Below are 18,473 nucleotides of genomic sequence, written 5' to 3'. Positions count from 1 at the left end.
ACCCAAATGCTAAAATGCCCAACTTTAGAGCGGAAATAAACATGTTTACAGCTTGGAAAGATTTTTTAAGGAAACTTTTGCAGCATGATTTGTATGATATCCTTCGACAAAGGATAAATGACCGCAACACTTTATTAAAATGTGATTTTCACCATTTTAAGCATCACAGTTTAGGCACCAAAAGCACCAAAAACCCTGGTCTCCTGGTTGACACCATCCACCTCCTCTCCTCCCCGCCCAGTAGCAGTGGAGAAAATACAAGTTCCAGACCAGAGCATTACTTCTCTTTTTCTACGTTTTTTTGTATACTTTTTCTTCATGACAGCAGCCTGCCCACATGCATTTGACACTTCAGAAAACTATCAGTGACATCACGGAGACTATGTCCATACTTTATACAGTCTGTGGAACAAATTCCTACAGTTAGGCTTGCTACGGCTGTCTGTGTTTCATGGTATTCAGGCTGATAATATTACTTGCCCAGCATCCACATTGTCATCTGGCTTTTCTTTCTTGCCTTCTTTTTTTAAAATTGTAAATAAAACAGTGAAAGTGAAAATATCCACAGCAGATTTGACCTCCAGCACTTATTGGGGCAGTTTGCAGCCGAGTGCAAAGCGGTTGGGATGAGAGTCAGCAGCTCCAAGTCTGAGGACATGGTTCTCTGCTGGAAAACAGTGGACTGCCCCCTCTGGGTGGGGAGAGAGATACTGCCTCAAGCGAAGGAGTTCAAGTATCTCTGGGTCTTGTTGAGTGAGGGTAGAACGGAGCGTGAGATGGACAGGCGGTTTGGTGCAGCATCAGCAGTGATGCCGCCGTTGTACTGGACGGTCGTGGTGAAGAAGGAGCTGAGCCTGAAGGCAAAGCTCTCGATTTACCGCTCCATCTACGTTCCAACCCTCACCTATGGTCATGAGCTTTTGGTAGTGACCGAAAGAACAAGATCGAGGACACAAGCAGCTGAAATGAGTTTCCTCCGTAGGGTGGCTGGGCTCAGCCTTACAGATAGGGGGAGGAGCTCAGACATCCGGAGGGAGCTCGGAGTAGAGCTGCTGCTCCTTCGCGTCGAAAGGAGCCAGCTGAGGTGGTTTGGGCATCTGGTAAGGATCCTCCTGGGCGCCTTCCGTTACAGTGTTCTGGGCACGTCCAACTGGTAGGAGGCCCCGGGGTAGACCTAGAACACGGTGGAGGGAGGAGATGAACATTGTGGCTGGGGAGAGGGACGTCTGGAATGCCCTGCTTATCCTGCTGCTCCTGCGACCCGGCCCCAGATAAGCGGACGAGAATGGATGAATGGATGGATGGATGGATGGATGGATGGATGGATGGATGGATGGATGGATGGATGGATGGAGAGTTGACCGACCAGAAGATGGCGGAGGAATATTTTGGATTTAAATCCTAATGACTTGCTATAATAACCTATAACCTATAACCTAATGTCTGCTATAATCGCTAACATCACTGTTGTCACAACTTCATAACTGGTGGATAAATGTCCTCACCTAGAGACCACATGTCTGTCATAGCAACATCTTGGCGTTCCCCAGGAAGAGCTTGAGTTAAGAAGGAAGTCCTTTTTAGTTTCTTTGTCAGCCTGCTCCATAGACATGCTCAGATGCAAGTTTGTTGGTGAGTTTGTTTGCTGATGATGTGACTGTGTTTCCTCGCTGCAGGTATGGTGATATGGTCCCCAACACCATCGCAGGAAAGATCTTCGGCTCCATCTGCTCACTCAGCGGTGTGCTGGTGATCGCTCTGCCTGTGCCCGTCATCGTGTCCAACTTCAGCCGGATCTACCACCAGAACCAGAGAGCTGACAAGATGAGAGCGCAGCAGGTCGAATTCTCCTCATTTTATTACACTGTAGAACTTAAAACTCAATCAGTAAAATAGTACATCAGCAAAATACCTAATCTACAATTTATTATTGCAATTTCTACACCAGGTTTCACTGTTCTGTGAAAAACCTGGTGTTCACTGTGCACTGTAGTTTTGTTTGGAACTGTTTGGAAACTGTAATTCAGTGTATGCTAGCTGTAACTAATGTGAGTCTTAAGCATCCACACTATAAACCCCTATAAACCTGCTGACTCAGCTAGAAGTAAAAACTACATTTAGTATAAAATCATACAAAGATCTGTGTTACATTTTAGTATTGGTTTAATTAAAAACAAAAAATGTAAACATTTTAAAACAACAAGGACTTGAATGAAAAGGTAAATGTCAGTAATTAGTGCGTGAACTAGAACTTAATCAAATCCAGTAAATGAGCCATATTCATTCATTTATCCATTCTCTGCAAGCATAATAATATGCTATGTATCACAATTTTCAGATGAAATGTTGCATTATTACAACCCTGATACCAAAAAACTTGGGACGCGTTTATTCAAAAAAAAGTTTAGAAGTATGAACATTAAAATTAGACTTCAGAATATATGTCAGAACGGATTAACAAATTATATTTTATTTATGTTATAGATTTTTTTTAAATCAGGGCTGTATGTTCCAATAGAGTTCTCACTTTGATGTATTCAAATATTATTATTAATGTTTTTCTCAAAATTGTATAACAATGTAATTAATCAATTAAAGTTACAATCACCTTATAACATGGAATATTTTATGTTACAACGATAGATTTTCACATTTTAGCCTGAAACATTTCACGTTTCACATAATTTATTGTTAGAACAAACGTTTCATGTTAAACCGCAATAAACTATTATTGAATTATTTAATATTGTTGTTTAACGATCTGTTCCTTTTCAGCCATAGCAGCACTTCAGGCCCGCTGAGAATTTGTATTCTTCACTTCGTTAACTACAGAGAATTGGATAGCTGTTTCCTGACAAATAAAATAATGATGACCATCAGATATTAACCTGCTGCACATTTGAATGGTCTTCCTTATTAAGTTACATTTTCAGTCAGAGCTGCTGTATTTATTTCTTCATCCACCTGCTAAAAGAGTCTCATCTGAAACTGGAGCTTTACAGAAAACAATCTTCTTCAACAGCAACAGATGAAGTCTGATTGGCTTCACTTTAACCTTAATGCTCCCATACACTGTATGCTCCCATACTCTGTGTGTGTGTGTGTGTGTGTGTGTGTGTGTGTGTGTGTGTGTGCGTGCGTGTGTGTATGTGCGTGTGTTTGTGTGTGTGTGTGTGTGTGTGTGTGTGTGAGACAGAGAGAGATGTGCTGACGCTGCTGTTCTCCTGTGTTTTTCTGTCCAACAGAAAGTGCGCATGGCTCGGATCCGCATGGCGAAGAAAGGAACAGCCAACGCCTTCCTCCAGTACAAAGAAGACCGAGCAATCGGGGTGAGACACAAACACACACACACACACACACAAACTCAAACACACATTCAGTTCACAGTCGATAGTTTCTCACTATTGAGCAGGAAGGGTGGATTACAGTCCGGTTGCCTCAGACAGTGATTGAGAGAGAGAGGCAGAAAGTGAACGAAAAAAAGAAAGAACAGATAGAGAGAGAGCAGGAAAGACAGATTTTGACCGAGAGAAAGACAAAGAGAAGAGAGAGACAGGAATGAAAGAGAGAGACGTTACGGTAGGTGGATTCAAAGAGAAATATACATAAAGGTGGACTTTCATAGAGTGTTTTTAGTTGGTTTGTTCTGGTTTGAATCAGTGGATCAGTTGGTCAACGTGGGTCGGTTTTAAGCAAAACTAAAATGCATCACTGAAAGTCACATGAGAGCATTAAAGTAAAGATGAGGAAGGTTCTTGAAGATGCTTGGTGGCTAGTCCAGGTTAGACCTCAGTTCAGTTGATTTCACTCATCAGCATCCCAGAATGTAAAGTTCATCAGGCTGCAGGAGCCAAGTTCCCACCTGGACTGGACCGCTCCAGACCAAGACCACTTTCTCTAAAGGGTCTCTGTATCATTGTTTTGGTCTGAGTAATGAAATTAATAGCAATAATAATACATTTTATTTATAACGCACTTGAAACAAATCTCTAAAACAACGCCCACTTCTGTGTGATAAAACCCTTAAAATGTGCTGTGATTGGTTAGTACTAACTGCCTCATCAATGTAAGCTTTAGATAAGATATTTCTATCCCTTTTTTAACTTCTTTTTGCTTTTTTGAACAATCTTCAGTCCTCCTGTAGTGTTTGTTTGTAATTGTAGACTAATTTTGTATGAAAGTTTTCAAAACTTCAAAGTGTTCATTTAGCGGCTAGAAAGTTGTCACTCTTCTGGCAAAAGCAATGTGCTTTCTATGCCAGATTTGGACAAAGTATTGAGTTGTAAAAGTTCATCGTGATCTTATCACTGACTACAGCCTCTCTACACCTCAACCTGACTGAGAGAAGTCACTGCTAATTCATGTTAGCATTAACTGGAGCATTAACTGGGATGTTAGTTTTGGCTAGCAAAAAACAAAAACAAAATGTAAGTAACTTACCTCATAAAACTAAACAGCGACTCCTTGGAGTGTCTGTTAGTCCTACCAAACGCTGAACAAGACATTTTTACTGAAAAAACATTCAAATAAGTGAAAATACAGTGAAAGGGTCAAAGTTATGAGACCAAATCGCTAAACGTCCTTTTTATATCTATATAACGTTATATATAACTTTATTGACACATTGCCGTGGATACACATTGCTCTGCTTCCCTCCTGATAACGGCTCGCCTTGTTAGTGACCTGTCAATCAAAGGTGGCCACTCCCCAAATCGTATGATTCTTTATCTTCTATTTTCTTTTAAATGGGGCCATTATTTTAACTATTAACATCAAATTGTCTTGAGGAAGATTTTTTTTTTCTAGCGGTTGAGACTATATTGTTGTCCTAAAAAAAATGTCTGAGGTAATAGATCAAGTGAGAAGTTTTCTCATTTTGCACTAAAATGAATGGACAGAAATGTTTTTGCAGCCAAACTTAGCGCCCCCTGCTGGAATTTTCGGTAGAATGCAGCTTAAGGCACTTCCTGGTTTGCCTCCCTGCTCAGACCCAGAGCCGCCTGCTCCAGAGATGCTGTTCACTATCCTCCGAGCAAAGACATAGAGCTAGCTAGCTAAGCAGCCCAAGTAATGTTGACTGTATATAGTAAAATTCCAAAAATGATCAGAGTGATGCATATTTGGTCCTCCCTTTAGGACCAGAAGTAAAAGCATCTAATCAGCTTTTTTATCTTAAGAAATGACTCCTACCTGACCATGTGGAAAAGAAAAAGAGAGAGGGAATAAAAGCCCAAAAAAAAGGAGAACAGAACGACAAGAGAGATTCAGAGACAGCGAGAGAGAGACAGATAAGGAGCTGTTGGATCAGCAGTTTGGAGGTCAACCAATGAACAAGTCCATCAAGGAGCTTTTTCCCAACAGACACTTGGCAAGGCAACACTGGAACCAGGAACCAAGTCGGCTCTGTCAGCACACAGACAGACAGACAGACAGACAGACAGGGGGCACTACTGTGCTGTAGCTACAGACTTTTATTCATTTATCAATAGATACATTTATCCCCCTTTCTGCAAAAAGAAAGAATTTAAATATCCTGGAAATAAACTCTTAACATCAGTGAAGATCTGAGGAACTTTTATCTCTCAGTTAGATCGCGACTCTGAGGATGAAACATTCATGGGTTTCAATGTTGTATCAGTAAAATGGATTTAAGCTTCAGGTAGAGTGGGTAAGGATCACACACGCACACACACGTTGTGGAGTCTTAATCCCTCTCCGGTGCTCAGCTAGAAAAGAGGGATGACTGTTGGATTTAAAGAGTGCATAATGAGAAGAGGAGTGGAGAGATATGAGGAGGTTACAGAAAAAGAAGAGGGGGGAGGAAGAAGTGTAAAATAAGACGACAATGAAAAGGAGGAGCAGAGTGAGGAGAGGAGGATCTTCCTGTTTGTGCCTTTTTTACACTGCAAGTGTGTTCTGAAACAACAACCAGACAGAAAGACAGAGAGGAAGGAGAAATAACGAGAGAGACTGAAAGAAAAAGGAGAGAGAGATTAGTTCGGTGGTGAAGAAAAGTAATAGATGGAGGGGATCAGATTAAAATAAGAGACTATAAGATTATTTTATTGACCGGCCTTCAGTTAAACCTTCTTGGGGGAAAATGAAGGAAGTTTTAATCAAGTTTTGAGTAAAGTGTGATGGCATCATTCAAATCTAAAGTGTTAGGTAGTGATTCTGCAGTGAACTGGGAAAACTGCATAATAAAATGTTAAATTTTATGCAGATGACACAATTTTCTATGTTCAGAATCAGAAGCTTTTATTGTAATTGCACAGGGTAGTACAATGAAATTTGCCATCAACCAGTCCAAAACGCGTAAAAACTCACAAACAATATGACAGAGGTGAACAGGACAGGAAGACAGAGATGTAGAGGCAGCATAGTCAAGCAGCCATCCAGTCCTGCAGCCATTTGATGTGCTGGACGCAGACTAAAGTTATTGTGGTCTGTACATTAAATGAGTCATCTGCAACAGAGGGTCACACATTACAAGACATTTCACCAGGAGCAACAAGTCTATCTGCAAGAGGCGAGTGAATCAAGTTGTTTTTGCGTTAATTTGCAGTGAAAAACTAAAGAGGAAAAACTAAAGAGTATTATTCCTGCCGTCAAAACAATTTTCCTGTTACAGGATTTGGACTCTTATACCCTTTTCTGACCAATGCGAACCTATAAGATAAGATAAGATAAAATGCGTTAAGATAAGATAAGATAAGATAAGATAAGATATGACTTATGACTATCTGCAGTGGGGAAATTTAGTCGTCACAGCAGCTCAAGATACAGACACAAAGATAGAACTAGGTTGCTCCTGCCTTGCAAGCCTACATTGGCATCCAAACACGACTGGTGCAACACATTTGTGCTGCTCGTCTTGATCGATATGGACGGCGATTACGTTCTTATCAACACTGAATGTAAGATGTTAATGTTCGACTTTGTTGTAAGCTAAGCAGTAGCCTGCCCATTAGTGCTAGCCCGTATCAATCACATTGCACTTTAGCAAATAAAATTAAATGAATGATACATTTTAGTTGGTCTCATGATAATCCCGCCCCCAGCCCCTGACGTGTTGATTTGTGGTTCAAGACCAGTAAACCAGTCTGGAACCAGTTTTCCCGGCCAAGAGTCAATTCTTTAGCAGTCAAAAAGCAAAGAACTGGTTCAAGATTAGGGGCCGGCTCCAAACCGGCCCTGGAACTGCTTTGGTCGAAAAGAGGTATTATACAGGTCCATATACTTAATTTGTTGGATATCTCTATAGTGCATTGGTACATCTCTCAAACCATGTCTTTAAAAATTCACACACAGCAACCATCGCTCATGATTTGTGTTTGATCTTGGGCTTTTGTCTGCAATCCTTAAAATTGTCTGCGATTAGAAAATCAGGGCTAATATCACGTAGCATAAACTCGCTCTAAGACCAAGTACCTGATATTCTCCACATCCAGTAGTGTCTCTGACTATCCTGCGTATAAAACTTCAAAATCACTCTTTTTTAAAGATACTGAAGAAGCTGTCATTGAAGCTGTGATTTTGTCTTTTCCTAACTGTAAAAGCTATTTAGACCTCTGCCAAGGCCATGCCGAAAGTAATACATAATTTGTCCCGAAATTCAGATCTACTTCAAACCTTCCTCAGCCTCTTCCACCATGTTTTATGAATATCAGGCCAGTAGATTTCTAGTAATCCTGCTGACAAACAGACAAAAAAACACAACCTCTAATGATGACAAATTTGATCTCATTTGATCTATATCTTATCTCTGTTGGACGGATATCCTTAGTGACAGGAAGAAAAAAACATCTCTATATCTCTCCTGTTAAAGCTATCCTTTCTCTCATTTAAAAACTTAAAAACTAACTACACTAAAAACTGCAAACTGCCCTCAAACTAGAATTTTTTATTCCTAATTGTGATTCTCAAACTTAATTATCTCAATTATTTAATTATCTCATCTTCTGGTTCTTGCAATAGTTTTTATTAGTTCTTTGTTGATGTTTGGCCTTATTTGTGTATTTGTGTTGAATTTGTCTGCTGGTTTGTAATTCCTTTGCACAACGACCTTCTTCATTTTTTATATTTATTTGTGGTTTTTATTTTGTGTGTCCAGGACCGGGACTGTGACAGCACAGCGCTGTGTGTGAAGAACAGATCTGCGTTTGAGCATCAACACAACCACCTGCTACACTGTCTGGAGAAGACGACGGTGAGGAGCTTCATCACGTCACAGTCACATTATATATGGATGGATCCGAAGTTTAGATCTAATTTTACAGTTTAAGAGACTCTCAGAGTTTAAAAATACCTTCAGCATGTCTTTGTGCCTAAATATAAACTCAGGGTCTCACTTTATTTAACTTAATTAATTTAATGTTGAGACTGATCTTAGACACAGAGGTTGGTAAAACAATCACATCCAAAGTTTCATCTGTTCTGGCGGTTTTAAATATATCACATAACCTTTATCAACAGATTGTAGATTTAGAAAGTTCTCTTTTGATCTCCCCCTCTCTCCTCACAGAACCACGAGTTCACCAACGAGATCAACTACAGCGAGCTGTGTATGACGGAGTCGGTGGGCTACAGGACCAGCCGCAGCACTTCCCTGTCCAGCCAGCAGGGAGCGCAGAACAACTCCACTGGCTGCTGCCCCCGCCGGGCCCGGAGGAGAGCCGCCATGAGGCTGGCCAACTCCACGGTGTCCGTTAGCCGGGGGAGCGTCCAAGAGCTGGACACCCTGCCCATCAAAACCACCACCATACCACCACAGAGGTACACGGATTTATTACTGATGAACGGACGTAAATATATATATATATATATATAACTGTACAGAAAACACACAATAACATAAGATAAACCACTATATATGGATAATTATACTGTAAAACACATTAACATAAAAATGTTTGGTCATTAGATTAAATATAGACAGAGAAATATAGAGGTCCTATAATAGAGCCTTGGGGTGTTTTACCATTAAAAATACATTTTTTTTTTTTTTACATAAGACTTTTCAATACTTTAAACTGCTTCTTAATATTTGTAAGTGTTACAAAAATAAATGCAAAACTTTTTTCGTTTAGATTTTTTTATTCTTATGAATAAGCAAATTAAACTCACAAAATGTCCGGAACGAAACTTTTCTTACACCTATTTCTGTATTAAAGAGAAAAGAAGAACTGTACACGTTCTGAACTCAAGTTTCTCTCTTTGACCGAACTGAAGGCCTTCACACTGGGGGCGAGACGAATACAGGAGGGAGTGTAAATAAATGAACATAAGGGATGCAGCCCTGCACTGCGTATTGAAGTGAAACATAACTAAAATATATTTGATGAGATTTTGTTTCATTTTCATTTGTGAAGAAACAAAAGATTCACTTTAAACTGTCTCTGATTAAATACTTGAAATATTCCAAAAACTCCAGAGCGTTACGTTATCTCCTGTTACAGTGTATGTGATGACATGAGCTGATAGGAAGTAAACATTAGGCGTAGGGCTGCCGACCTCGTTTTAGCTAATTTACGTTAACTAAGTCTCTGACAGATTTGTGTCCGTTTTGATGAACAAAAGCACAATTGCAGTTAGTTTAGGTTTATCTACAATTGTTAGACAGGCATACCTTCCATCTATTTTCTCTCTGTTTTCTGATGGATCAGTGCAGCAGGACGTTAGCTTTATCAAGTGTTAGTTTCAAAACAATGTTAGCTTATCAGGGGCATTACATCGATCCATCACATTATCAAGCAAATAAACGTAAGGTATGTCTCTCTGTAATGCTTCTTTTTAAATTAACCTGTAATTGTGCGTTTGTCCTTCACAACCAGTGTTGGAATGTAACCCAGTACATTTACTCAAGTACAGTTCTTTTAATACAATTTTGAGGTACATGTACTTCATTTGAGTATTGCCATTTTATGTAACTTTAAACTTACTTACTCCACTATATTTAGCTGAGAGCTTTAGTTACTTTTCAGGTTGAGGTAATTTTACTGTAGCTTTCGTTTTACTGTTATTTTACAGTGTGGCGGAGATCTGCACTCGTCTGAATACACCTTCTAGTTGGATGTCTGTCTTTCTCATTAAAAATTAAACAAATCTTTGTGTGTTTGTGTCTCTCCTCAGTCGTTCCAGTCTGAACGCCCAGATGAGCGACCTGAAGCTGAACTGCGGCGAACCAGACTTCACCGCCGCCATCATCAGCATCCCCACGCCGCCTGCCAACACGCCCGACGAGAGCCTCCCACCTTCGCCTGCCCCCATCCCCGGCATCCTGCGCAACACCCAGGCCACCGCCTACACCCATGACTCCTTCAAAATCTCCTCCTTATAACCTCTGACCACGCCCAAGACTTCCCGCCCCTCCTCTCGACACCCGTCCCCGCCCACCGCCCCACCAGCTGCCCCTCCCCCTACCCTGAACCTCTGATCCTGAACCCAGGGCACTGCTAGCTGAGACTTTCGGGGACAGATGCTGCTCAGACGGACACTTTGAGGATCGCTGGTTAATTTCACTTCCTCTCGCTGTATTGTGGATTAAAGAAGATAAACTGGACGACCAGACAGGGGACCACACAAGCCACCCGGAGCTGGGAAACAAGGACAAATGAAAGGCAAGGAATCTGAAAAGGGACAATAATTGTTCTCCTAAGACTCTCCCATGATGCATAAACCCCCCGCGCACTTTCCCCATGCACAGGTTTGACCTTTTAAATCTCATTGCACAAAACCGGGAGGGTTCATCCAATGGAAAAGACGCCAAGACTCCCAAAGAATGACATTCAGCACCCAGAATTCATTGGGTCGGTTTTGGGTCCCCATAAACACAATGCTTTAGAGGAGCTGCAGAGGACAGTGGTCTCATGTTTCAGTTTGAATGTGGCGTAGACAGACTGAGTTGTCTTATTTTCTTGGCTCTGAATCTGAAGGACTTTTGAAGAATCCAACCGTGGTTCAGCGTTAAACTCATCTGTAGTTGGACAAAGACGTGACAGAACAACCCTCAGTGGCATCAGAGGACACAGCAACAACGTTTTGGTTACTTTGGGTGTTGGTTGTTGTTGGGAAACAGATCAAAAATGATACGTACAGATCAGTGTTTAACCTTCATTTGAACCAGGATGGTTTCTTTAATTAACAGCGACAGACCGGATCTTTGAGCCTGTCTGCAGTGTTGGACCTCTTTGGCTTTAAAAGTAAAAGTTGCAGGTTTGAACTTAAACAAGATGTCTTATAAGGGATGAGTCAATCGAATGGAGTTCGGGAGTATGGATGGATGATCTCTTCACCGGCTCAGAAGCCACTTCAGGTCATATTTTGAGGAAAGTACATACATCATAAGTCAGAACTCTTGACCTTTTTATCAGAATCCAGTTGTAAGATGTGAAAGAAAAAGGAAATCTTGGATCTAGACGCTGCTGAAACGCATGAATCTAACACATTAACTGATCTATGCTGAGCCTGAATACTGTTCACACATCAACACTGAGCTGATCTTTAAAGATCTGAACCGAGCTGGTCTGAGCAGCGCTGGACTCACCTGGTTTCTCTAAACAGGACTGTAGAGAGGAAAGGGTTAACGATGGATCCTGGACTGGATGAATCTGGCCTGACGTGGACTTTGTCTGGTCCGGCTGTAGCTCAGAAGTGTTTGTCAGACTCAGATCGAAAGCCTTTTACCTTTCAAAATATGCAACATTACAACAAGCAGGAAAATAGCATCAACAAATGAACAGAATAATAATAATAATAACAATAATAATGTGTGTGTTATGAAACTACAGTAATTATTGCAGGGAATAATGTAAAGCAACTAAGAAATTCATTTGTTATGTGATCTTTTCAGTGAGAGAGAGAACACAACAAGTATTCTGCAATAGTTTAACAGGAAAAGGAAACGCGGCGACGGAAGCTTTTCACAGTTAAAGTCACGTTTGTCCTGATGAGGTGCACTCTGGGAAAAAACACATTTAGCTGCAGATATTTGCTTCTTTCAGTGTTACTTTATTTTTTTTTTATGCTGCATAAGTGATCAGCGTCTTCAAACAATCTTGCTTGTAAATCCTTGATATGAAGTAAGACCCACTCATGTAAAATACCCAAGAGTATAATATTATATTGTGTGCACACAGATGATAATACTGACGTTTTGTGTTAGAGTTGGGTCATTTTTGGGTCTGGTGTACAAACTTTGATTTTTGATTGACAGCATTTGTCTTTGTGACACATGCTATCAAATTAAAAAGTAGACAACATCAGCAACCTGTGCTGACGGCATAATAACGCTAAATCACTGTGTTACACTGTTTCCTACACAGAGACTTTATCTGGGTATACTTGAGTATATTTAATGACAGCAAAGTATATCTGGTGACTCATTTTAGCATTTGTTTCTTCCTTTCCCCTACTTGCGCTATCACACAGGCTCTCCAGTCATGACAGAGGCAGAGATGCTCTCTGGTATTACATTAGAGGATGTGGTGCAATATGACAACATAATTAACATAATATTAGATTTGTTTATGAACACACTAACATTTAAAAAGAAGTACATGAACTTCTAGAAAATGTTTTTTTGTGACAAGAAGGTGACACTGCAGAATTAGCATCAAAGAAAACAAAAACTGCACTAGTATTGAAACATTTTAGATAAAAGAGGTGAGCCTCACTCTCTCATTTTTACATTGATCACACCCTAATTAGTATAAGGTTAGTATTACCACAATAGTAATATCAATTTAAAGTCCAAATCATAGACTGTATAAATAATGGACGTAGTTACCGTAACGTCACCCATTGGTTTGTGGCCCGTTGGAAGCATCAAGTTTAGCGTTACGCTCGTAGGCATCTTTCTTTATGTATGTTGCCATCTTTTTTTCGGAAACGGGGAGCAGACCATTTGGACTGTGGAGGAGCAAGAGGGACTGACTACAGCCTCTCTACACCTCAACCTGACTGAGAGAAGTCACTGCTAATTCATGTTAGCATTAGCTGGAGCATTAACTGTTAGTTTTGGCTAGCAAAAAACAAAAACAAAATGTACGTTACTTACCTCAGAAAACTGAGCAGCGACTCCTTGGAGTGTCTGTTAGTCCAACCAAACGCTGAACAAGACATTTTTAATTAACAAAACGTTCAAATAAGCTGTCTAATACAGTGAAAGAGTCAAAGTTATGAGACCAAACTGCTAAACGTCCTTTTTTTTTTTTTACTTTATTGACACGTTGCCGTGGATACACATTGTTCTGCTTCTCTCCTGATGACGGCTCGTCTTGTTAGTGACCTGTCAATCAAAGGTAGCCCCGCCCCAAATCATATGATTCTTTTTCTTATCTTTTCTTCTAAATGGGGCCATTATTTTAACTATTAACATAAAATTGTCAGCAAGATTTTTTACTAGCGATTGAAACCAAAGTGCTGCCCCCCCCCCCCCCCCCCCCCCCCAAAAAAAAGGTAATAAATCAAGTGAGAAGTTTTCTCATTTTGTATTGAAATGAATGGACCAAAATGATTCTGCGGCCGCCGTCAGCCGTCAGCCGTCTGCGGCCTGGAATTTTCAGTCAAATGCAGCTTAAGGCACTTCCTGGTTTGCCTCCCTGCTCAGACCCGGAGGTTGCCGCCTGCTCCAAACACACTTTTTAAAATCAAGTCAAATTAACCCACAGAGGCTAAAATATTGATTTCAGTGAGTTTTTCACCATAGAGAGCTTTGAAAAGGTTTCATCTGCAAATCAACAAAAACAAGATGGACTTTGATTGCACAATAAAAACAAATGACCTCACAGAGATAAAGGGATTTTGTGTTGTTTTAGTGATTTGCAGGTGAAATTATGTCTAAAAAAATATGTCTCTTCAAACTGGATTAAAGACTGCTAGATAGCTGGTAGGTAGATTTTTTATTTATTATAATGGCATTTTAATGAAGACAAAATAACTTCTAAGGTGTCTTCTGGTCATATTTTTGGCCACAGCAGATAAAAAGTGAAATCCTCCCTTTCAATAAAATGTTATATTTAAAGGTAAAGTGCAGCTTTTTTTTTACTTCAGCCTTTAGTCCAGATTCATCTGTCGTCTGTGTGGAAAACTGAGACTGATGGCAACAATCTGAAAAGAGTAGAGTCGAGTAAAAATACTTTCTTCTTTTTAAAAGCTCTTAAGACAGAACACGTACATAGTTCAGTACCTTTAAAGGTGACCTCCCCTCTGCAGAATCCCAGAGTGCACGCCATTGAACCACACGTGACTTCAGCTGCGAGTGTTCCCGTGAAGCGTTTCCTCGACCAATCAGAAGCGAGTGTGAGTGAGTGACACACAGACAGGAGACAAAGACGTACATACTGTAACATATTTTGTATCATAAACTTTCACCTGCATCTTCCAGTCAAATCCTCAAACCAAAAAAAAAAATCAAGAAAAAGAAGAAAAAAAAAGCTAGAGATGAAGGTGGTCGGTGTGTGGCCGGCGTTCCTCCGTGCATGAGCCTCGTACAGTAGAAGTAGCACTACTGATCATAGGAATTATCAACCATATCAGAGAAAAAAGATAGAAAAAACACACGACACAATGGGGGGAAAAAAATCTCATCATCTGTTCTTTTGCATGAAGACTTTCTTATTTTCTCCGTCCTGTCAGTCATCGGTTCGTCCTCCTCATCGTCCCCCGTCCCCCAAAACTTTTCAAGACGAGTGTTTGCACCACCGAGACGTTAGAAATAAAACAGATTATATAAATGAATTTCAAAAATAAAACTCATTCAGGCATGTTCCTCGCCAGAATGCAAAGTGTGTGTATGCGTGTGTGTGTGTGTGTGTGTGTGTGTGTTGGTATGAATGTGTGTGTTTGTATGATGAGCAGTCACAAATATGCATGGATACCGTTATAGGTATTTTATCTGTTTTCTCCTGCAGCTTAACGAGTGGACTGAGAGACGAGGCTCAACACAGCGTCTCTTCACTGGACACATCAGATTCTATTATTTCTTATTTCTCATTGTTTTATTTGATAAAAATATGTCTAATATAATACTGTCTATGTGAGTACTTTTACTTTGTTCTTTTACTTTGTTCTTTAACTGCGGCTCCCAGCTGACCTTTTTTAATCAGAACCATAAAATGATTAATTCGTACCTGATGAAATGCTATGGATTTTCTTAAATTCCTACAAAATCTGTCAGTTAGACAAAATGATCCCAACTTAACGTCCGTTTACTGGCTTTTTAAAGAGTTTGCTCAGATACTTATTTTAAATCGTTGAATTTTTCCTTTAAAATGTATTTATTTTTTGTTCAAATTCAGTAAATCGATGAAAAGGAAATTAAGTTAATCGTTCTTGTAATTTATTTTTAAAATGTATGTCAAACTGGGACGTTTCATGTTTTTGGGCTTGCAGGGAGCAGCTGGGAGTTGTGGTTCTACTGGACTAATGACTGTTTCTGCTGCTTCATGTTTCATGATTCCTTCCAAGTTTTATCTTCACTATGTTGCTCTGAAAAACAGGAAACATCTGTAGAATATCTGGAGAGAAAAGATCCAAAGACGAACTGCAACAAATGATCATTTTCACTTATTTTATCCGATGTTCCTTCTGTTAATGAGTTTTATGAATCATCAGAAATAACTAATTAACCTCACAAGTTGTTCATTTCTTCATTTTGAATCCATGGATTTAATATTCTTGCTAATTGATGAATATGATTGAAGCTGTTTACTTTCATGTTATGATTTTTAAAATTAGAGACGGGATCTGCAACTGGAAATTAGTCTATAAGCACATGAAGCTAAGATCATATTAATCATAACTCAGAGTATTGATCATAGTCATGATTTTTCAATGTTATTTGACATAACAGGGAAAAGCATTTCTGAGAATGTGTTTATTAAACGTCTCATGTTTAGTCACAATTTAAAGAGCAAATTAACATTTAATCATCTTTAAGATAAATTTATTAAATCACAGTTCAAATAGCTTCCAGAAAAAAATCTCCTATTTATGTCCTCCAGATGATTTCCAACAAAAAGATCAACATCGACTGTGGTTACACATTTTATCCACCGGTTAAACCAAAGAGCATGATTCACAACAGAAAAGCAAAGTTTAGAATATGTTCTTAGGAATAAACATTGTCCGTGGTAAATGAAATAATAATTTTGACCCCCTCAGATTTATCTTGGAGCCCCTTTAGAGTTATGAACCACAGCTTGTTACTGAACACAAATGACATGGTCATTTCTGTAATTAGTAACGTAATGATTTGGATAGTAATTGGAAGTAATCAAATCTGAATATAGTTGGAATAAATCATCCCAGCACTTCCGGCCTAACATTATTATTTGTATTGTTATTATGTTTTTACATTTCGGTGTCACTTCAGGTGCCCAAGGTTATTATAGTTAAAACTAACAAAATAATGAAAACTAGAATTGAAAAATCATTTTCGTTAACTGAAAAAGTAGTAAAATTAGTTTTTTAAAAAACGATAACTAACTGAAACTGTATTTTGTGGTTACAAAACTAACTAAAACTGACTACAATTATAGTGAAAATGTCCTTCGTTTTCGTCTTTGTCAATTTTTTTCATCCGTAAACCTTTTTGGTTGATATGAAATCTATTTCATTTATCTGGTTTTATGACTTAATACACATATTGGGGCTGAGATGGATCAGACAAAGGAAATAAAGGAAACATTTATTTGTAACTTTTTTTTAAATACCCCATTACAAAAAAACTAAAACTAACATTAAAACTAATAGAAACTAAACTAAAACTAAGCATTTTCCAAAAAATAAAAACTAATAAAACTAACTGAATTTGAAAACAAAAAATCACAATGAAATTAAAACTAAAACTAATGAAAAATCCAAAAATATTATAACCTTGCTCATGTCTTCCTCGTAGCACCTTCACTTATGGTGTAGCAGCCCACATGAATACATAGAGTCATGGAAAAAATGATGAGACCACCCTTGTTTTCTTCAGTTTATTATTCATTTTAATGCTGCAAACTAAAGGTTAATTTTTTTGGACAAATTTAATGATAACAACAAAAATAGCATATAATAATAATAATAATAATAATAATAAAACCAAAATTATCATCAAGAAAACCATGTTTAAGACAATTTTTGTTGTCATTTGTCCAAACTAATGTACCTTTAGTTGTACCAGGCATTAAAATAAATAAAGAAATTAAAGAAAACATAGGTGGTCTAATAATTTTTTCCATGACTGTAAAGTGGGCTAGCCCAAAAAATACTCTGTATGCGGTATAAAACGGGCTAGGCTATTTCAACCCCCCATAGACCAGATTATACCATCCACACACGCTCAGGAACCAGAACTACAAGTGTTCTGTTGTGTGGCTAAACTATCTCAATACAAATGAAAAAACACACTCAGATAAAACATTTGATTTGATTTGTCACCTCATTCATAAGATCTTCTCTTAAACGTATAAAAAAGCTTTTCTGAAGTCTGTTATAATTCTGTTTTTCTCTTTTTTTCTCATTTGTTTAGTTAAGCTCAATGTTAACCTATGTGTGTATGTTCTACATTTCTAAAATTGTAATTGTATTTTACGTATTACTTGATACTAAATCCAGTATATTATTCCCCCGAGTTACCATATTTATTTATATATATATATATATATATATATATATATCGTATAATCTGGACAGGAGAGATGTAGTCCAGTCAAGCCCAAAGCCCAAAAGCCCCCCCAAAAAACTCAACTGGACATTGAAATACAGACTTATTTATGGAAAACACAGGTGGGGTATAATTATTTAAGACTAGAGGGGTCATAGTCTGCTCCGTCCGGTTAGTTTTTGGTTTTGAATGAGCTGATAACAACTTGCTGAACCTTCTAGAAGGAGCAGGCCCCTCCTTGATTCGCCTGATAATGTTTTGAAACAGGTGGATAAAATGATGTGAGAATAACAGAGAATATGGTTATATATATAAATGGTTAAATATTGTTTAATAACTTTTTTGCATCCTCTGCAACAGAATTTACCACCAGATGTTACATAGCTCCCTCAAACAAGGAGAAAACATGTTTAATCTGGATTAATAATTTAGTAATCTATTATTTTATGAAATTATTCATAAAATAAGATATACAAAATACTTGAATTAGATATAATTTATTCCATTCTTTACAAATAACACGTTCAGACATTTTACATTTTGTCTCTGGACTTCATCCACTCAGATTTACATTCATTCAATGATGTTTAAATGTGTTTTATTCACTATATTAGGGTGTTAAGTTGCTCTTAAACTGTCCAACAACTGTATTTTATTTAATTCCAATATCATTTTTTATGGCTTTTCATCTGAAGTGTTGTTTCTTCTGCATCTGGAGAACATCTGTCCTCAAAGTTTAAATTTTCAGATACAGTATAAATGACAAAGCACATTGTTCCTCCTCTCGCTGGGGAGATTAAATGATTTTAATTCAGGATTA

At 38.5% G+C, this 18,473-nt stretch overlaps 1 protein-coding gene across 1 annotated transcript in view; it reads left to right on the top strand.

Annotated features, from left to right (window-relative positions):
• Positions 1 to 10,339, top strand: part of kcnd1 (potassium voltage-gated channel, Shal-related subfamily, member 1) — an 82,685-nt gene extending 72,346 nt beyond the window's left edge. Inside the window, exons 4-8 of the mRNA XM_059333842.1 lie at positions 1,677 to 1,839; positions 3,246 to 3,329; positions 8,114 to 8,209; positions 8,525 to 8,775; positions 10,132 to 10,339. Of these exons, the coding sequence (XP_059189825.1) occupies positions 1,677 to 1,839; positions 3,246 to 3,329; positions 8,114 to 8,209; positions 8,525 to 8,775; positions 10,132 to 10,339 (802 nt within the window). The remainder of the gene's footprint in view (positions 1 to 1,676; positions 1,840 to 3,245; positions 3,330 to 8,113; positions 8,210 to 8,524; positions 8,776 to 10,131) is intronic.
• Positions 10,340 to 18,473: the final 8,134 nt, after the last annotated feature.

The sequence above is a fragment of the Centropristis striata genome, chromosome 5, assembly GCF_030273125.1.
Source record: "Centropristis striata isolate RG_2023a ecotype Rhode Island chromosome 5, C.striata_1.0, whole genome shotgun sequence".
Classification (NCBI taxonomy): Eukaryota; Metazoa; Chordata; class Actinopteri; order Perciformes; family Serranidae; genus Centropristis; species Centropristis striata.
This window is presented reverse-complemented; position numbering and strand designations above follow the sequence as displayed.